This window comes from Tyto alba, unplaced genomic scaffold, assembly GCF_018691265.1.
Source record: "Tyto alba isolate M040663 unplaced genomic scaffold, T.alba_DEE_v4.0 Super-Scaffold_16, whole genome shotgun sequence".
In the NCBI taxonomy this organism is placed as follows: Eukaryota; Metazoa; Chordata; class Aves; order Strigiformes; family Tytonidae; genus Tyto; species Tyto alba.
This window is the reverse complement of record NW_024881278.1, coordinates 11125019-11147548: the sequence shown is the minus strand read 5'-3', so window position 1 is coordinate 11147548 and position 22530 is coordinate 11125019. Positions and strand designations below refer to the sequence as shown.

Sequence of the window (22530 nt, the reverse complement as noted above, 5' to 3'; positions counted from 1 at the left end):
CTGCATTTATTTATGGACCAGTTAATATGAGGTGGATAACATAATTCTTGCAGCACTTTCAGTCTTGTTCCCATCTTTATTGTATGTTTCCTGGAAACAAATACCCAAATAATATAGCCAAGGTTTAATTATCTACTCTGTATTATCCTGTGATTTTTTTAGAAGATATTAAGTGCATAGCCATCTTATTTTAGCCTCAGAGTACATACTTGGGTGTTTTTCCAGACAAGCAATTAGAAGATTGGAAAGTCTCACAAAATGCTCCTATGAATTGTTCCATGGAGAGCAAATCTAGAAGCACCAAACAACCGCAGCATCCCATGGCACTATTGCAGCCAAGAGTTATTGCTCACTGTGCAAAGTGACTTGCAGACGTGGACACAAAATCTTGCAATTAAAAAAAAATTAAGATCACCAAACTTGAAGCCACCTCCAAAAAACAGCATAGTTGTTATCCTACAAGCAACCTGTGCAGATATATGCTACCTGCTAAAACCCAATCCTTTTCAGATCAAGGGCTGACTAGTTTACATTAAAACATGCCTTCTATTAGCTTTATTAGGAATTTCATAATACTTCCACTAAAAAGTCAAAACCCCTCTTGCTTTGAAAACAAGGAGTATAGAATCCCCTTGCCTTTTTCTGTTTGCTGAATAGCAAATCAAAACACTACAGAAACTTGGGATATCAGGGAAGGCTCTCTGGGAAGGAAATAAAACAAAACCAACTTGTCAAATGGGACTCCCTGCTGCTGCATGCCATGTGGTGCTCTAGTGAGCTGCATCTGTTCAGCTATTAAACACAGTGGTGAATATGATACTGACAACAGTGACATTATCAAATATGCTGAGTGGTTATTAAGGCTCTACAGCATAATCTTTTCACTTTTTATTTTAATTGGTAGAAGATACTGTAAACTAGCTTCATGTATGTTAATGCTCTTTGTGCTTGTCCCTAAATGAGATGGCACTGCTACATAATCCACACCGAGTCTTAAAAACTCCATCTGCTAAGCAAAGGAAAGGCTGAGCACTTCTGCTCCAGGAACTCTCTGTTGTTCCCTGGAATTCACTGGAAGAAAAAGTGGAAAAAAAACCCCTGTATGGGAAACAACAAGGTTTCAGGACATTAATGGGGTTTCACAGTGAACAGGAAGAATGCAGTCTGTAGCATTCAGCATGTAGGCACTAAGTCACAAGTCCACCAAGGCTGAGGGCTGAACAGAAAATAGTAAGAGATCTCAGCCCCAATATGGAGCATCCATTGAGGATGCAATGCTTCAACCCCATCCTTCAATCCAGAGGCCCAGGATGAAGAGGATTACCTGACCCAACAGCAGAAAACGCAAGGGAAGACTTTCCAGTCCTGTATGAGCAGCTTTTCCCAGACCACAGAGAATGCATAATGCTGCAGAAGTAAGCATGATTTACATCTCCCTGAGGGAATACCTGGACTTACATTTCACCCTTGACTGAACATAGATTATCACCTACAAATTCTAGCACAAGAAGTTAAATCCATGTTAGTAGTTTCATGCTGCTGTACTGAAGGTTTCAGGATAATTTCACAGACAACTGGTAGAACTGAAGGACTGTGTCTTTCCTTTGTTCCTCAGCATCCCTTATTCAATGTAAGCTAGGTAATTATCAAAAGCCAAGAAATGTATCATTCAGTTCCTTCAACTAATCCACCCTCCGGAGCATCAGAATGCTTCAGTGTAAATGGGCTTTCACAGAGATATTGAAGCCTCTCCAAACACCTAAGAGGAAAACTCACCTGATGTTAGTGGGATTGTTACATTAAGCATAAACCACTGGAACACTGACAATATCAGTACATTAAATCCTTATCCTGTCTGTTATTGTTGCAGAAATTCTTGTGACTGGCATGATTTAAGCATAAAAACAAAAAGAGACTCAACAGCAGCAGCAGCCCACTATCAAACAGGAAGAATCACTGTAAGATTGATAGGGAAGGCAAATATTATACAACTATGGTTGTCACTGAGAGAGAAAGAAAAAGGCTGCTCAGTGATACACACCAGCAGTGGAGACACACTGATGTCAAGCATGTCATGCTCAGGTAAGAGGGAGAGTGATTAGACAGTGTAGGCAAGTTACTGAAAAGTAGATGAATACATAACCAGTAACCTGGGTTTCAGTAAATCCACATAAATTCCCTGTCCTGTCTCTATTTCCTGCATGAGCCTGGTGTAATGAGGCAGTGTCAAAGATTATAAAAATTAAGTAACTGAATTGGGTGAAAGTAGGAAACAGGCCCAGCGCATTCAGTTCTACCCTCTAGTACAGCAGATAAAATTCTGTGATTTTTACTACAGATACTCCTCACTGACACAGTGCTGTAAGTGAAAAGTGAGAAAGGTTCAAGACAATAAAACAGATTAGAAGAAAAAAGCAAACTAGCATTAAATATTAAAACAAGTTTCCAGTTTGGTGATGACACTGAGGCATCACAGAGCAAAACCTGAATTAAGTGGTCTAATTAATTAATTATGAGTTACAATTAAGGTAGTATCTCACAAAAACAGAACAGTATTAAGACGAGCTTTCCTTATTAGCACAAAGTGATTAACTATAATAGCAATGTTTATTTAAACAAATGCCTGAAGCAAAGCAGCAGGCTCTGTAAAATTGCCTCTACACCTTTCACCTTCCAGCAGAAGTTTTCTGGCCTGATGTAGATCCTGCTCATACTTACTTGTATTTCTGCAGTTCCTTCAGAAAAATTAATAGTGAAAGTATTGGGATGAGTACTATTTTGAGTTAGGATCAGAATCTGTTCAGGTCACCAGCAGCACTTTTCCCCTAGTCTTGTTCTGCATCAATAGGCTAATCTCTCTGACTGGTATTAAAAATGATACTATTCATACCACATGTGCACTGAAAAAATGCTACACTGGTACTTTATGCTACAGTGTACACTATATCCTTATCCTCACTTAGAGCTCATAAATGTAAAAGACATGAAGTTAATGGGCCAGATCCCAGGTTCTGGCTTATATTTGTAAGAAACAAACCTTGATCTGTCCTGTGAAAATCTGACCCTTTTTCAATGGGTCATAGCAAACTAAGACTCACTCTTGTATTCAAGCTGCCATCAGGAATGAAAAACACAGTCTAGGATACTCTGAAAGTGATGCCATTGCTCAAATCTGTCCTTTTTTTTTTTTTTTTTTCCCCAGCCCAACGTGCCTACAACCTGCCTACACCCTGCACTGTCATGGCTTCTAATACACTAGGTACATGTGTCTTCCACTTGGTTTTGAGCCAGGAATGCCTAGCAGAGAGGAAGGGGTGCAAATCTTTTTGTGCTTCTCTAAAATTAGACAAGAACTAGGCAGTAACAAGCTAGGAAATATCAGACTCTCAACTGAATCTATTATATTATTAGAAATAACAAGCAGTATGTGCTTAATAAAATATACGGTAGATGCAATAAGCAGAGAAGTACCCATGTAGGATAGGTGGACAAAAATGGCTAGCTCTTGGAAGTGACCCTCAATCATCCAGAGCTCTCATTCTCCAAGTAATCACCATAATTTCCTATAATTCGGTGCTTCTTCCTTTGGGTGATCATCCAGGTTCCAGTGAACATCTCAACTGTTTTGCTATTGCAAATAGTCAGGTATTCTTTAAATCTTAATAAGGTTACTAAAATGTCTGCCAAATTTTTCATCAGCTCTTTTTACACATTGTGACATTCTGGAAGAGTTGGTGCCAAGTTATTAAAATATCTGTAACCTTCATATGCAAGGATGTTGACTAATAAACAGTGCATGGAATTTTGGAATAAAAGGACCTGATTAGACTGGGAGGGATCTAAAACATCAATGTGAGAATATAATGTTGACTAGGAAAGGTGTTGCTGTGGAGGAAAGATGGGCTATTTATTTCTCTGTGCATTATCAACTAATTCTTCTGTCCTCCTTTCTGAAGCCAGAAAAGTGGTATTTATATGTAAAAAACCTAGTTACAAAGGAAATGTCTCCTAATTTTGGCCACGTGTATTTGGTTTGTTCTTGCTGCTTTTGTTCTTTAATTAACAGAACTAATCAGCGGTCCTCATCAAGAAGGTCTTTCATATGAGTACAACATACAGTCACCACCTAAAGTGACTCTCCTGTTCCTTTAGCTATATGGTATGCCTCATTCTGTGGAAAAAAAAAAAAAAAAGGTGTGTAATCACTGAGACTCTTCAAGGTTGCCACCTGCTTCCACTGGGATTCACTGGGTCTGCAGAATATGCACAGCACATGAATTTGTGTTTGAGGACATGGGAGAAAAACAATTTAAGTAAGAAGGGAAAGGGAAGAGAAGAAAGAGTCCTTGAAAATAAGACTGGACATAATCTATAAAGTACTTCAGAGTTTTAAAAGAGCTTTAAAAGTAACAATATAAAAAATAAGAGCTGTTTTATGAAGAAATAATGAGCCTCTTCAAGTTTATATTAATTAAATATGTTTGCTCTTTTGCTTGCCTCTCCAAATTCTTCCACTTCTGTTCTTAAAAACGCAGTTTTCATGTGTAGCACAACTTGGCCCAAATCCCTTCTATTCTTAATATTTTTAGCTTTTTCTTTAAGTTCTACAAGACTCTAGGAAAATTAAGTTCCATGTTTATGGTCTTGCCTTATGCTGGAACAAAAGTCCCATTTGTGTACACTTTGCAACAGTGAAGTCAAAGGAAGACTTGCTACCAAATTCAGTGGCAAAGTTTTGGTTCTTAAGCAGTTCAGTCAAAAGATGGATTCAATTTACAGTGTAATCTTGAGATATACAAGATCAGAGGGATCTTAGAGTCCATGAGCTGGTCTGCAAGATCATTTCATACAACATCACAGCCACGTGTAATTCTTTCCAAATTGCTATCAGATGATTGTAATACATATGTGGCCGTCAGAAGTACTTTAAACATCTACTTACGCTCATCCAGGTCCTACATATTTGCTAGAAGAAAGCACTGCAGGAGATTCATCAGTGATGAGGGCTGGAGCATTTTGAGACTGACACATGGTATTTGAGATGAGAACTTAGGTCCTACTGGTTGTGCAGTCTTCTCTTGCCAAGGGTCTGACAGGTGGTGACCCCATCATACAGCATGTTTTTTTGGGAAGGAAGATTTTATCCTCCCAAAAGCATGAAAGAAGCAGGATGCATAAAGGAGTTATTAGCTGGGTAGAGGATGAAGTGAGAACCTCTATTTATCCCAAATCAGGGGAAGAAGATGAAAGGAGTTGCTTCCCTCAAACATATTTCTAGGCTGGGGAACCAGGAAATCCCAGCTGGGACATGAGGCCTGCCATGCTTGTACAATGGACCTTCCACGCCAGCATCAGGATTTCTCCTTGCAGTGCTCCATAATGGCAGCCAAAGGCAAACTGTTTATATCAACTGTCCAAATTCCATTCATATTTTTTGTGCAGTAAGTTATCAGTCTGCTCTGTGCCAGAATTAGCACATTTCCATAACCTTCTCTCAGCAATTTGGCCAGTTTATGGTAAAAACAGACCCCTGTTGCTCAGTGCATAACAGACTGTGCAGAGTATTCAAGATGAGGCATTAACAAATACGTATACAATAAAATCCCTTTTCAGAGCTTTTTAAATCTATGTCTCTGCTAATACAAAAGAATATCTTAACTGCATGTTTTCAAGGCATCGTTTGACCATTTCAGTGATTTATTTCTTTCCTACAAATTTAGATCTTTAACCTGATCAGTGAGGTAAATGATTGCTGCATTTAGCACAAATTCCCTAGATTAATTCATTGCTCCCATTCTAATTAACTTAATATTTGTGTACATTGAATTGCATTCTCACCTGCCTGTCTAGTCCCATAAATGATTCGTTTTTGATTGCACCGCTTTTCATTATTCAAACCCATAAGCAAGTCTGGAAATCCTTCTTCCATAGCAATTTTTCTTCAGCTTAAAGATTAACACATAGTCTGTTTGCTGTGTTTTTTATTTCCCAAAAAGAAGAACAATCACTGCCCAAAGCAGTTAAACTTCCTATCACATTTTCCATACACATATATTAATGCGAAAAAAAATTACAACTAAGTATCATGTATGTATTAAGGAAATATCAAATATTAGCATAATTCTGGATTAGATAACATCAGCTTTAAGAAATTTTCTTGTTCTTCAAGGTAGCAGAATATTAAATATCACAAGTCTGATAAGCATAATGATCCAAAGTCTTTTCAGGACTCCAGAGTGATCCCTGACTCACACTAAGCTGATATGATGATGGCTTGATTTTCAGAGGTGTTGACTATGTTCATCTTCCATTGACTTTAGCCACAGATGTGCATGATCAGCACTTCTAAAATATCAGTTTTCTGAAACCTACACTTCTGCTTTTTTTTTTTAGCTCTTCCTGACTGTGAATAATTAAGATTTTAAATTCATTACTGTTCCATGCATATACAAGCCACCACTGGCCTTACCAAATCTTTGCATTGGATAAATATGCATACAATAATAAGGAATTCCATATCTGAAAGATGTTTATTAGAAGAAACATTATTCTGCTATTTTTGTTTTTTAAGATTATTAAACTCTTCCCATGAAAATTAATTAGCTCCAATACAAAGCACTGAAATCAAAGGTATTTGTACCATCAATCTCACTGAAAGTGCATCCAACTCTCTAGGCATTGATCTAAATACAATTAAGTCAATAAGAATCTTTCAATTGACTTTCCATTCAGCATTAAGCCCAAGATATGAAGTATTCGAAAGAGAATAACAAATTCATTTATCTTAAGACTAATATTTTCTCTGGTATGCTCTAACAGAGAAGTCTGATCCTCACTCAAGTTCTACTATTTCTGTTGACTTGAGGGAAGGTCATTATACTTGCATAAATTAAAATTATCCATATATTATGTGTATGTACAATAGAATCTAACAGAGTCAGCTATCAAAAGCGTGGTGCAGAAGAATATCGCATACGTATAACTAAGAGACAGAGGGAGGGGAGGATGAAATAATAGGCCTTTTAATTTTGCCAAAAGTTCCAAAAAAGGAGTAGAAAAAAAGTTGAGAGGACTTTTGCATAATTTTCCATTAATTTACAGCTGAAAATCAAAACCCCTTGATATGAATATTTTTTTTTTTGCACAAAAGTCAGAATTTCACTTGGAGATATTAAACATTTCTCCAGTTTATAAAAAATGAAGTATATCATACACAAAAACCGAATAAATAGCTCAGAAAATGGGGAAGCATTAATTTCCTTTTAAACCAAGAGAATTTTTGAACCAAAGCTGACAAAAACTCACAAAAGCTTTCACTTGATTTTTATCCACATCTTACTCATGGACAAAAATTCAAATGAAAAATGCCTTTCTCACAATATATATTTTAGTAGATGTAGTATATAGTTGGGCAAAGAGCACAGACTGAATTTATTCATGATCCAAAACCCAATTTTCTGTAAGACATACAACACTTCCTCTCCTATGACTGTTCATCTCAGTCATTAATTGTAACTGAAAGCTTCACAAACACATTTTGTAAATCTAACTACAATACTGATTAATCTATCATGCCAGTAATGTTGCATCTTCAGAGTATTTCAGGTTAATTGTGTTATACCTTGCAGATATTGATACTATCTGTCCTTAATCATACCATACTTTTTCAGGTAACATGTTACCACCTCTTTTAAAATAGTTTTTGCGCTTTCCCATCACAGCATTAGTCTAACCAGTTTACATTTTCCCTACAATATTCTTTCCTAATAACATTAAAGTGAATTAAATAAAAAATATCTACCACAGTCTACCCTGAGTTTAATTTCCTTTTATTTTTGTATGTTTACTATATCCTAAGTAGGATTGTCAGTCTTCTCTCCCTAGAATTACAGGGTGCTTTTTCTCACCTTCCCCCAGAAGAGAGTTAGAATAATGTTCAAAATGCTGTCACATCTGCCTTATTCCTTACTTTAAACCTTAGAGTGTTTGGTATCAGAATGATCTTCACCACTTCACCTACTTCAGCAGATCCTTATTTGTAACTGAGCTTAATTACTAATTCCTTGCCCTGCTTGAGATAATAGAAGTGAATCCAGTTCACCTTAAGTAGCTAATATCCCATGGGCTGGGTGTCTTTTCTGGAATGTCAAAGCTGCAAGGTTTGAAATGCTCTGCTGGCCTTATCTCCCATGCAGACTTCTTGTTCTCAATTTCAAAATCAGCTGTAACCATAAAAACAGCACACTGTTTTTGTGCTTCCCAAATACTTCGATTTTAAATGACACAAATAAAGAAGACATAGAAACTGATGACTCCACCAGGAATAAAAAATGTTAAATTTTGTTACAGTTTAAAGTCTTTCATTTTAACAATGAAAGATGAAAACATGTAATAATTTACATTTAAAACAATTTTTCAAAATGGTTGAGGTCTATTGATGGAAATATATCCTTCCTGTCTTCATTAGTAGAGCAAGTACTATTTGTGCCACACAGGAGAATGCTAGTTTCTTATGCTACCAGCATTGCCAGAAATAACAATTTAACAGGATTTCTTTGCCCTTGAAGGAAATATCTTTGTCTAACTTCACTTTGTTCCTCACCATGGAAAAGTTGGAAACTCGAGGCAGCAACAGCACAGTGCCTGCAGAAGATAGTGATGTGTGTATGTATCTACTTTTCTGTCTAATGACTTCGGAGGAGAGGGTGGGATGAGCAGAATAGCAGAGATAGGAACAGGAATCACTGACAGAATTACCTAAGGGCTTTAGAAGTCAATGAAGAAGCCAAGCACAGAAATGTACATGGTGATTAACTGAACACTGTGCCAATAAGCTGCCACCGTTTTCCGCTAGGCGTGGAGATGGATGCGGACCGTGCCAAGAAAAGGGGAAAAAAAGGAGGATTATAGTAATTCTCAGAGCTATCTGTCCTTCTGTCAATAGGAGAAGGAAGTAGCAGTAGACTTTTAGGCATGATACCTATTTCCTCTTGAACTAGATATCCCAGCAGAGACTGAACAAGAGACCACTTCCATAACAAAATTTGAGTGATTTCTATGAAAACTAATTGCTGCATCTCTGGATGATTAAATCATACTAACATCCTTTTCTTGAAGCACAGGGATGCACATGTGTCTTATACACAACCAGTTCTTTACATCTAGGCTGCTACAGTACAGGTCGAGTTTTATAATAATCTATCTTGGAATTTACAATACTTACACTGGAACTCTTAAGCATCTGGTAGAAATGCAGATTACACATTTTTAAAAATGTTTCTCACATTAACAATGGTTATTTGTGGAGGTTCAATGATTACTTTAAATAAATGTGTTTCTAACCTAACACTAAAGTTGTGATTCAGATGATCAAGTAGCAATTTTTGAAATCTGAATTTATTATGAGCTTGATTTCATTCTTAGGTTTACATCGTCTTTAAGTAAACAGAATAAAAAAGAGGGCAAGCACACATTGAAGTACCATAATCAAACTCATAATTTCCTCTTCCATTTCTAGAACGAAGAAGTCTAAGAGCAAGCTACCTCACAGTTCTGTTCTCAAACATCCCAACCAAGTACCCTCCCCAACATGCTAGTGAGGACTATGATTTTAACTCAAAGCAATAGTTCCAAACTTTCTTTGCCACCATTCTTCTGAAAATACACTTAAAACCTATCCTTACACATCTGTCCAAAATTTTGTCACTGGGGATGATCTGAGTGATTAATGACCTCCTGGGTAAAAAAAAGCTCAGTTACAAAAGTAGTTTCTATCATACTGTAAAACTGAATCCCAGCGTAATTATCACAACTATATTGTTGTTATATAAAAATCACAACTATATTATTGTTATAATGTTAGCTGTTATGACACAAGTTATCCATGCACAGTGTATCTCAGGCATTTAGTGCTCATGCATATTCATTATACAAACAGGTGAGTGGGTACATGCAAAAGAACATGCAGAATTAGACTCATCCCTCCTTCTAGTTTTTCCTCCTTCCCTTATTCACGGGTTTTGCAAGTTTCTGGTTATTTAGTAGATAAGACGTTCTTAGTGGCACCTCAACATCAGTGCAAGAAAGAAGATTTGAATGACACAGCCCTCCTACTACTTTTATTACAGCTAGTTTAATAGAGTAGCTGACAATATTGAAAAACTGCAATCCAATAAACTGTTTTTCAAATACAACATATACCTAGGCCTCTCCATTTCAATGTTCTTCATTTTTATAAATGTGATGTTCCACAATATCTTGCTGAGCTAAAATAGATCTCAGGTAAAATTCTCAGAAGTGCCTACAGTTCCACTGGCTTTAATAAGATATATGTTCTTTGGTACAATGAGTGCTTTTGAAAATACTGTCTTTCAACTTTCTTTTGAATACCATCCTTATTTGAAGTAGATTCCAGGAAATTATATCCCAGCAATTTTCCAAGCTTTATCTAACATTGATGACCCTAAAAAAAATCCTTGCCAGATGTCTTAAGATTTCAGGTTAATCCCTTAGTATCTCCACTCTAGAGAGACTACACTGAAGTAGCTCTCAGAAGGTCAGAACTCATTCCAGTGAAATTTCTGCACAGTTAGCACAGATTTTGCTCTGAAGCAGAGCAGGCTTCAGAGAGGTTCCTGGAGTCTCTTGCAAAGACAATAGGAGGAGGTGAGGATTGTCTCACAGAGCATGATGATAAAAGGCCTTTTACTGCTACACAGAAACTGTAAAAGACCAGTAAAGTATAATTTATTATTTTCCCCATCACTATTAAGTTGGTAATGTTTCTGACCATAGAAAACTCTCAGTTATTCTTTTATTATTACTATCTGCTGCTACAGCATGGATATATAAAAAAAATTATTTGGAAGAAAAAAAAAATAAAAAACAACAAAAACAACCTAAACACTTATGGCAAGAAATAATGTTTGATCTCCAACTCATAACTAACTAACACAATATTTGTTTTAAAATTGATACATCAAAGCTAGACAGAAGACTGAACAAATATTATGGTTTTAATAGACTTCAGGTACAGTAAAACTACAAGAAAAACATTCCTTAATGAAAAAGAAAACACTGCAAGAAGAAAGTAACATTATTGACCACAGTGAAAGGATCTAGTCTCAAATTGCAAAGAAACAGGCAAATGATGACTAGGGACCCGATGTTAGATGCAGCTCTGGAAAGAAAATTTTTAAATTCTCTTCAGCAACACAATACTTGCCTTGAAAAATGTAGGTTCTCAATTTTTCTGGCACCTGGGAGAAGTTTCTTTGTTCACATTTTTAAATTAAGATTGTACAATACCAGCCAGCTATTCTGTATTATGAGTTTCAATGTAAGAGAAGGGTATAGACAACCTCTGGATTTTATTTAAGGCTTTCTTTCTTTATTTCCTTAAGCCAGTAAATAAAAAAAAAAAACCACCCTGGTCCACAGTGCAAGTGTGCCTTTATAGAAATAAGGAGCCTGGGAAGATTCAATACAATAATTCCCTCTAATTTTGAAAATGATCACTGCTGAACGTTTTCTGAGAGTAAAAGTGTAATTGGTTATAGATCAATAAGTCATTTAATTCAAAAGGAACTCTTCTGTTCCTGAAAGTAGAGAGATACTTAAATCAAAATTAAACTAATACATTAACAAAGTTGAGACTAATCTATACAACAAAATTTTATATTACCCTAGTTATGTTTCTCTCAACTGATCATTTATTTATGTTGCCATAAAAATCCAGATGCTTTCAGTTTTGATTGCTAGTTATTTGCTTTAAGGCAGCTAAAATTACTTTTTTAGAGTTCCTAGCTTGACAATCTTGCTTTCTGCTTAAGATTTATCATCACAAAGGAATGGTGAAATCAGAGGATAAATTATAGCATTAACAATAAGCACAGTCAATTGTGATACACTGTAATTCCACCAGCAGATTCCAGATTAAATCCTCCAGGATTAACATACCTTCCTCTGACATTGCAAAATCCTTTTTCATGTAATTAGATTGCAGTAAACTGTTATATCTGTACAGGTATCAAGGTATGATTTTTAATTGAAAAGCTATATAAAGTAGCACTGTATAAATTAGAAGGCATTTTGAGAATGTCTGAGACCATGTACAGTATTGTATACTATAAACCATTACCATTTAGTACACTATTGACCCTAAAAGGTTCATTAACAAGCTGCTGTATCTACACTAAAATAAAATAAATTAAAAAACCACAAATATAGGAACAATCAAGAATAAATATCATGCATTTGTTAATCATACTTACGATATGCAGCTCTAAATAATCTCCAAGCCCAGTAGAACTGTCCACTCGTACCAACACAGCTTCTTTTTGAACAGTACTAAACCCTATTGCCAGTCTGTCCGCACGAGTGCTTGGCCGATCATTAGGAGGCCACGTGTAAGTGATTTGTCCACCACCTTTGCTAAAGATATATGTTGTTCCCGCTGTAAGACAGAAATAAATATAATTAGCTTGCTTGCACCAATGCAAACCCACATGGAAATCATATGCCCTACAAAAATCAAGATGTTCTCATATAGCAAATGGATTCATAGAAACAAACAAGACTATATTACAACATGAAGGGGTCTTTATCTCTGAATATTTTGCAGCAAGTGAAATATTAGTGCTTTTTATATAGTGCAATCAACACAGAATATAACATAATTGCATATGCAGCGACTTAAAATACCATAGCTCTGATTCAGAAATGCATAACTATTCAAGACAGTTCTTAACTATATGCCTGAAGAACATGTTTCTGTGATGTCCAGAACTGGGATGAGTTGAACCAAATGCTTTCCCAAACTGGGCCTACGTGGAGAAGAAATGAATTCCTGTTATCTTATGACTGACAAAAAAAATGCAGTTCCTTATTTACACAATGAAAATGATATGCACTATATGATACGTCATTGTGCCCAGCAAAGCAAGATGTTAACAAATACATTCAGATAAGACTTTTACAGATCTGAGGTTTATCAGCTTGTGACAGACGGGGATAACAAATGGAAACATACTTTACTTGTCATGTCAGGACAAAAAAGATATCAGTCTGACATTTAAGTAAGCAATGGTTTATTTGCATAATCCTTAATATATAATCTATAAGAGTGGGAATCTTTGCACATTATATCCAGTGTGAATTTACAAAATCTATAATCTGCTTTAAACAAGTGTTTTAATCTAAAACCACTTAGCACTCAGGTGCTTAACTTCATCACCAGCATATTTACTCTGAACTGAAATAACTGCATAACCAGACATGCTCCATTTAAAACTTGTACTCTATCAACAACATATAGCAGGCAAATTGTGCATGCGCTTGACCTTTCATTTGTAAAGTCACTACAAGTTGTCCACTTCTTTTCTATGATGGTAGGTCAAAGCTTAAACAAACATGTCAGTGCCTTGTAAATACAAATGTCTAGTTTTACTAGCTGTTCTAAGCTGTCTCACTGAGTTGCTACTCTCAATTTTATTAAATGTAATTCAGTTTATTCCACCCAATGATCTCACTACATACTTCCCGTGTCCACGTAAGGAGACAGTGTATAGCAACATAATTGTCATTTTCTTCTTTTAAGATTGACCAAAAATGATGTGAGCATACAAAAGGCTCCAAAATCCCTTGAACATGTAGATTTTTAAAGCCAAAACCAAGAAGGCCTATACAGTTGCACCACTCCTTCAACTTCCAGATGTCTCAAAATCATACTCGCTGAGCGAGGTTGCTTTGTGTCTGTCTCAAAGCATAAAGGTCACCCAGTCTTTTTTAAAATATATCTTATATTTATTTCTAACATCCCTTTTCCTTTAAGGAATTACATACCTACTCATGATTTTTTTCCACCATCAATTTGTAATATTTTATGCACTGTGCATAGCACTTAAAAAACTGTAAAGCTCATTTTATATCAACACACTTGCAGGATTGCACTGTGCTTCAAATAGATCTCTTGGCTTTCCTCTTGATGGCAAAATACCAACCTGCATGTGTTTTACGAAAACTTGTCAACTCTCTTTAGCAAAGACAAACACAATAACAGAACTGATATTTGAGGTTTCACTTATACTCCAAATTAAATCAGGGTTTATCATCATTGTAAAGAGTTGTGCAAGAGCAGTGAAGATAGGGGCTGTGCCTTAAAAAGTCTTGGTAATAGACATGGGCAAATGGTTAGGAATGTGTGTGACAACCTCTTGCTCTCCCACCCTTGCCTTCCTCATATGTGGTGCTCTGAAATGCATAATAATTTGCATTCTATTCAGTAATGATGGTTGAATCTCCAGTTCTAGTACCACCCAAAACAAAGATACACGAGACAGGTAATATCACTCTCGATGGTCCCCAAGTTCTCCTCTTTGCTGCTTGTGTTGACTTCAAATCTCGAGACAGTTTAGGAGTGACAGAGTTCAGACCTTCAGACAGTATATGTCACATTGGTGTCTGCAGTGAAAGGATTTATTTTGTGTTGAAAAACTGAGGGCTTGGTCCAAAACTCATTAAAAACAGTGACAGCCTTTCTGTTGACTTCATAAAACATTGTGTCAGGTCATGAACGAGGTTCTTATAAGTAACAAAAATGGGAAGGCTAAGAAAAAAACTCCTTACACCTCAATGTCACAGATGAAACTGTTAGAATAGTACATAAGATTTAAGTGGGAGCGCATAAGGCTCCTTTTCTTGGTTGTAACAGATGTGTTTACTCAATACAGAAGACAAAAAGTCTGCCAAGCGATGGTGGAGTCATACTGAGTACAATGACCCATAAGTAAGTCTCCAGATCTGAATAATGAGAGACACTGTTGTTCTTATTCAGAGTGAATCTTTGTCACAGTTTTTAACTAAATACTGCCCTTCAAATAAACCAATGAAGAGCAATTAATTCCATACTGCTGCTGCACTGAAGCCAAGGTCAATGTCAGTAGTGCTGGATAAATCTAGCTGTAAACCTTAAACTATATAGAATCAACATCAAAGTTAAAAGACTTATTTTTTATCCATGATACCATGTGGCTTATGTTTTTTTATGGCAAAGCTTTCCCTTCTTTATAACTGTCCATTGTGTAGCTCTTCGAACTAGCTGTGTGTCTGGTAACAGGCTAATTAATCCATGCTGATGAATACAGATCTGCCTCTGTCTAAGCTGTACGGGGAGTCACGTTCTTTGAATTTCCTGTATTAATTATGAAAAAAATGGGTCGGAAGCCATTTGAGAATAGATCCTCTAGTGTTTATATTTCAAGAAAGACAAATATAATAATGTAAAATTTATTACTCTGGGATTGATCTCAGTTTATAGTCTGACCTCCCATTAACTAGTAAAAACTAGAACCTGAGTACTTGTTCAAAACCACCTTGCTTACTACCAATTTTGGATATGTTAAGAAACAACAGAGGAATCCTAATTCACTTGCCCCATAAAAGCTTTTATGCTCTCTTATAAACCTTGTAATGTCTCTGCTGTTCTTTCAGAACATTGTCACTGAAAAACAGCCATCTACTTTCTCTCTCTTAGCTTATGGCACTGTGTTGTTTGGGGTTTATCATCTCAAGAGAATTGAAAGCTGCAGAATTAGAATGTCAAGAATAGCAATGCCATCAGCACAGTACTTGTAAATAGGCAACTTTGTAACAAGCCAGTTATATCTCTCAGCTGCAGAATTTACTGCATAATTCGTGATGCATCCATGCATCTACACAATGTTTAGGAAAAATGTCCATGCAGCTCTTTGAAATTCTTAACCATGAAAGCATGGTTCCTATTGTAACAAACTGCCAGTGGTCAAGATACAGTAATGTTTTTTAATGGCCTGGGTCTCTCAAGTCATACTTGTTTGCAAAATTCATCTTTATGAAATAGTATATTCATTTCAGCACAGCCTGGCAGCAACTCAAGGACATCTGCTTACCTATACAGTATTAAGCAGATAAATATTTTGTTTAGTACCCATTTATTGTATCTATTACTGTGTATGACTGCAAAGTTTTTCAGTATTTATTGCTCTGAAGTCACATCTGATGTAGTTTAATAGTTTGCTCAAATCAACAACAAATCACCAGCTTTCTAGCTTCCTCATGTTCACCCCAATTTTGTGTTTAAGGTACATTGCACTGAAAGGTAATGTACATAATTCCATTTTTCTCATGTAATGTTAGTAACTTACTGCTTATTTTGAACATTCAGATCAGGTTTCAGATGCCGATTAAGTAAAGCAATGGTTTGATTGAGCTCTGGACCCCAATGAACTATGATTCCATCACACTCCATAGCTGAAAAACTAAAGACTGAAGCCTGTAAATTTCAATAATGAAAACTATTAGCTGCCCTTTTATTAATAGTAAAGCAATTTTTAACTATTATAAAAAATACGAAGGATAAATATTGCTGGTAATAACAAGAAATTACTCAATAATGTAATTTTCTTCCTTCTGTGTATTATCAGTACTTTACTTGATTCTGGGCTAGAATGTGAACCCTCTTATTCCCACTGGTAGGTAATTACTTGCATTGATAAACCTGCTGAATCCAGTGAGACTATTTGTGCAGGCTACTATTAATTACCAAGAGTGAAGAATTTACAATATGAGTCTCTCTCTCTCTCTCTGTATATATACATTTGCCCAAACAGCTATATGGAGGCATTAATCACACTTGTTATGATCAGGGGAGCATACAAATCTCCATAATACTTCATTTTTACATTTTCATCTACGCATTTTTGTCCTGCCCAAGCTGAAGTTCCAGAAAAGTACACAAAATTTCCATACGTAGATTTCTACAGATTTTCTAAGGTAAGTAAAGAAAGGAATGCTTCAAGTCTGAAACATGATATGCCATGGGGAGAGAAAGGGGTGTTTTGAAATAATCATCTTGGTGGATTAAAAAACAACTCTTCCGTGTGTTTCTTCTTAGACTGTGATGTGTTATTTATTATTTACACAGAAGAGAGACTATATGCCACAGGGTTGAGATGAGGAGGGAATGGCCATCAGGGTTAACCATGGGAAGAAGATCAGAAGAGCTGCTGGAAGAAGTATTTCAAACTAATGATCAAATTCAACTGAGCACTTCCTGAAGTCATCCTGGTACATTCTCTCCCCCTAATCTGGGCAGGAGCCTGAATATGGATTGTAATTGCTTTGCTGCAACGACATCAGGCTTCTCTAAGCACAGTCTGTTTAACAGTGGAAGAGGTGTATTGGATAGGGAAGGAGAAGATTTTTCAAACGGATCATTGCCTATATCTCTCCAAAGAGACTGAATCACAGGGGTAAGAATGGAGAAATGGCTCATTTTCTGGCCAGGTTCCTCTTAGACTCAGGGATAATAGGGTATAAGAGCGTATTTATGATGCTCTTTTGACCACACTCAGCTTGTCAAACCTTAAAGGGTCATCGTTTTCTTGGAAATCGAGTGCCATTCAAAACAATTTCTAGTTAGGTCCTCAAACCAATCTGACTGCATGATTGAACTATGACTGTCATCAGCAGTCTTATCATGCCAGTACATTTATCAACAGGAAGATCACAAACTGCGTAGCATAATTCCTTAGTAATTACGTTACTTCATTCATTGACCTTCCATTCTACCAGAGTAATCGTAAGAAGATTCACTGACCAAACCAGCATTAACAAAGACTTTAGCTGGGTTTTGTTATTAATATCTTCATTAATGATATCATCTTGCCATTTCAGGTAAAAATGCTGATGCAAATGAAGAGAATGGAAAATGTCTATCTGCCTACTGTCAGCCTTCTGTGGCAGCCACCTTTCACTATGCTACAGCTAAGCTGTAAAATTCAATTTTTCTGTAAGAGAGACTGAAGCCACATCATATTTACAGTGGCTGTTGCTAGCTGAATCTCCAAACTTCCAACACTGCCTATGATACTACTGTGCCATCTCCACTCTCTGCATAGGTTAATACTGTGCTGATTATAATGGAGAACTGGAGCCTATTTCATAGCACAGGACATGTCTTAAAAGTTATGGTCAAGAAGCTGGTTTCACCCAGACAGTAACTAGATGAATATGATCTCAACCAGCTCAATCATCAGCTGAAGCAATTCATTACAATGAGCCAACAAAGCAGTATCCCCAGTATATAAAAGATGCTGAAACCTCATTGCTGCTGTCTGCTACCGCTTCTAGTTTATCTATCAACCAGTCGATACCAGTATTAAACAGGTAGAGATTAGACACAGCCTTCTACATTCCTTGATAAACAAACCGTGCTATGTAGCTACTATTAATTCTAACACAACTTTACAACTTCTCTTCCCAAACCGCTAGAGAGACCCTGATTTGCTTTATCAGAGCCTACATGGCTTTTCATCACACTACATCCAAGTTTTCAGAGAGATCTACAGCAGTGTGCTGCGCATGGTTTATTATATTCAGCTATCCCCAAGAGGTGTCTCCAGGTAAAGGTCTAAGTGATAATAGAACAACACAGTCTTGAGTCAAGCTGAGCATCCTGGCCTTTGCAGTGACATTTATTGCAGATTCAAGGCAGTAACACAGAAGCAAAGATTTTTCCTCAGACCACAAAAGTTGCTATAGGTAGCTTAATCAGCTCAACACCACACTTCCCCTCCAAACACACACACACACATGCACACAAAACAATAAACAAACAAAACAAGAAATACACTCCTTTATTTCTCCTTTACTCCAATCTATGGCAATGGCATTTGGACAGTACCATGACCTGGTAAATGCTTTGTAGGTGGCACAGTAGCATTCTCAACTGTCTAAAATGATCCGTAGAGTCTTTCCATAATTTGACTTTCTGGCAACAGGCTCTTGACTAAAAGAGTGCTCAACCTGACACTAGTCACTGATCGACTGACAAATGTGAATCTTAACCTTTGGCTTCAGCTGCTTGGACCGAAGCATGGTCTGATTCCAGTTAATTCTCTGCATTTGCTGAGAACTCAGTGGAATGCTTCTCCATGAACTAGGTCACATCATATCTCTCCCGATAATGCAAGAGAAAAATGCTTTTTCCATGTGAGGAGACTGCCAAATTTATTTGAGACCCTTTAAATGTTAAAGGTGCTATACAAATACAAACCCTCCTTGTTTCTGTCTTTATGGTTTATATCTCATCATTCATATTTTACACTACATGACATAATAAAGTGGTGGAAAAAATACTCTGTTCCAGTTCCAATTGTTCTTATAATTTTAATTTGCCAGTTTCAAATGTGAAGTCTGATTTTCAGAAAGTTTCTCTTTAGATGATAAACTTATGGAGTTGCACAACATATCCACAGTCCTTGATTGTTCTCTAATGACTTTTCAATCCAGTAGTCAAGTTTAGCCAAATTTGAGAGAAGGGTAGGCAGAAATTTTGAACAAAATTTACTCTTAGCAGTTTAATGAAAATCAATGACTATGTAAAGGAGAAATCTGTACAGCTCAACCACTATATTTTTGCTTGGCAAAAGCCTGTAGGGGACTTTGTAGTTGTATAATGGTGGGCTTATCAATACATTCAGTGTGCTACACTAGTCATACAATGGTGCTGCAGATTTGAAGTGTCATCTGGAGCTCTGGGAGGAAAAAGGAACAGAAGCTATTGAAGTCTTGTAGTGAGAGAGCAACATTTGGGAAACAAGGCATCATTCATTAAAAAAAATGTTCATATTTCAAGATTAAATATATCATATTTATCTACAATGAGGACAAATAGCTCTATTGATTTCAATAAGGTCACTAAGGGATGAACAACTAAAACTTGTGAGTAACGATGGCTCAACAGATATGTATACCTATGAAAGACAACTCCTATGCTGCTTAGCATCAGTATTACAACTTAGTATCGTTCTTACCATCATAAATGACATAGATAATATATAAAATAAAAGTTTCAAATAATTTAACATTTTCTAAATGGAGTGATTCTAATATCTTTTCTCAAATCAAGTAGCATCTTACATCTCAAATGACCCCATTGATTTAGATTAGATCACTTAACTGGAGTAAAGTACTACTTAGTTTGAGTAGGCACATCAAATTAAGAGCTTTCATTTGTGTTTAAAATTAATATAATTTTGAGAAGGGCCTTAGCAAAGCAAGACCTAGCTGAAAGGACTCCTAAGAGAATGTAGAAATTACAGTATCTGTTCATCTGACTTATTAACAAAACATGAGCTGATTTACTGAATGCCAATAGACTTGATAGTATTTAGGCACTGATTCTGTAAAATTATTTTTATTGTATTTGAAACATCCATAGTAGAAAAGTTCTGGAATTTGTTGAACTCATCAGCATGTTCATTTATACAAAAGCGATGATTAATTTTATGAAAGGGTACAGTCTTTCTAACGCAAATCTGACACAGACTGGTAAAAGAAAATTATTGTTCTTCTCCAGAATCCCTCAGTTTAAAAATTTTACTGGCTGTATATTACCTATCACTTTTCCAGTATGGATGGGTATTCAGAATTAACGTAGAACATTTCTGTATGAAATGTAAGCCAAGTAATTCCCCATTATTGCCTTGCACCTTTCTCTAATGTAGATGGTTAGAAAATGATGTATTTCTGAAATCAAAGCCTGCTTTAAATGCCATACTGCATTCAACATGAAACATTTTAATCCATTAAAACTCTATTAAAGGTAACAAGGATAAAACATGTCTGCTTCTGAAAGCTTACCAAAAAGTCAGCTGGAAATTAGAAGTCAAATGTCTATAAATAAAGCCAGGTTTTATTCCTCCTACAACCTTGTCAACATACAGTTAAACAAAAATTTATTGAACAGTGTCTAGAGAAGTGGAAATTGTGTTGTCGGGAAACACATATGAGAAGGCAATGAGATGAAAAATATTTCCGGACAGATATAATGTAAAAGCATTATCAGACTGAAATTAGTAAACTCAAGTACCCTTGAAGACAACAGGACTGAGCTGGTTCCCACACTCCTTACACTAAGAAGAAATGTCAAGGCCCTATACCTCAATTTAGCCACTGTAACATTAAATTCCATTAAAATAAATGGGCTGCACATGTTCTGATTTTCTTCTTATGGCTTATTAGTTATGCCAACATACAAGAAGAATGAAGTTAAGGGGCTGGTTAGTTGAGGGGATTTGTAACAGGATGCAGAAACTAGGACATTAGCTCAAATACTACACAGGTCAATAGAGACCAAATGTTGTTACCATCTGTTGGTGGCCTATGTGAAATCATTCAGTGGTTCCAGTCCAGGTAACCTTACAAACTCAACAGATACCTGGCAAAAGTTAGAAATTCCATAAGCCAAGTAACTTGAGTTGTTAGAGCTTCCGAGCTTGCTGACTCAACTGGGAGGCCTGTAAGTTGAAGACAAACTGCTTATGCACCAGAATCTGAACATCTCCCACAAAAGTAGCTCTCCACAGATGTGCATACAGGCCAAAAAGCAGTAGGATAAAACTCAAAATTAAATTTTCTCTGTATAGGTCCATCAAAAGGTAATGTACTTTTCAAGCAAATAACAATAATTTTTTTAAAAGTCATGCAAAACAGGGTGCCTGAAGTTATGTTTTTATTCAAGTATCTACAGCAGTATCCTGATTCTCAGAAGTGTTGCAGCATTTCTGGAAACCTATAAAAATCAAATATCTGTTCTTTAAATGAAGATATAAACATTTGAAATAGCTGGCCTTAAGTCATTTAATTATGTTAAAATGGACAGAAGGTTGGCTGCAAATGTCTAGTATGCTTCTAGGCTAAAGTCTCTATTTCTTATTGGCTTCCTTACTAATACAGTATGCCAGCTACCCTATCTTGCATTAACTTAGTTATTTTTAAGTGCCATTTATATTATCTTCCTTGCTAAATTGTGCATCTCATAATTTACCCCTGAAAAATCCTAAAATACTTAGAGAGCTCTCAAAAGTAGTAAAAACTTGTCTTAGAAGAAATATGTAAAGTGTTGAAAATAAAAGCACTGCTAACTGCAAGTCTGTTATATTCACTAAGAAATGACACAAGCACAACGAGGATGTCAGATGCTGGACTAAGACAAGATGCTACTATTACTTGCATTAGAGAGATGGTACTGGCAACACTGCAACTTACAGAGTTTGCTGAGGTGGAGCCTATTCTTAAAATAGCAAGCTGCATTATGGACAGTGTACAATTAAGTTTAATATTGCTTGTTTGTAAAGGTAGTGAAGACTAAGAAGTTCTGTTGCATAGATGGTCTTGGACTAATTAATCAATTACTAATAGCAGACAAAATAGTGTTGTGGTAGCATTTCTGTATATTTTCAAGTAAACATGTATGGGCTATAGCTGAAAAAAAAAGAAGGAGCACAGTTTCTTAGAGATGTTGCATCCCGAAACACAAAAATAGCAACCATTCTTCCTCTAACAAAAATGAAATGAAAGATATTAAATCTTTGGAAAAACACAGAGCTTAAGCCTCCCTGAAGCACATGAATCCACTACCGAAGCAGCTGTTCAGTTGCTAGAGGCGTCTCAGAGGCAGACCTGGCAAAGGGAAGGACTGATGAGCAG

General features: G+C 36.3%; 1 protein-coding gene across 36 annotated transcripts in view; it reads right to left on the bottom strand.

Annotated features, from left to right (window-relative positions):
* The window catches only part of NRXN1 (neurexin 1), a 722710-nt gene that overhangs the window by 211749 nt on the left and 488431 nt on the right, over nt 1-22530 (bottom strand). For all 36 annotated transcript variants that reach the window (XM_042789877.1, XM_042789881.1, XM_042789898.1 and 33 more), the window contains one exon: nt 12273-12454. In XM_042789877.1, coding sequence (XP_042645811.1) covers nt 12273-12454 — 182 coding nt within the window. The remainder of the gene's footprint in view (nt 1-12272; nt 12455-22530) is intronic.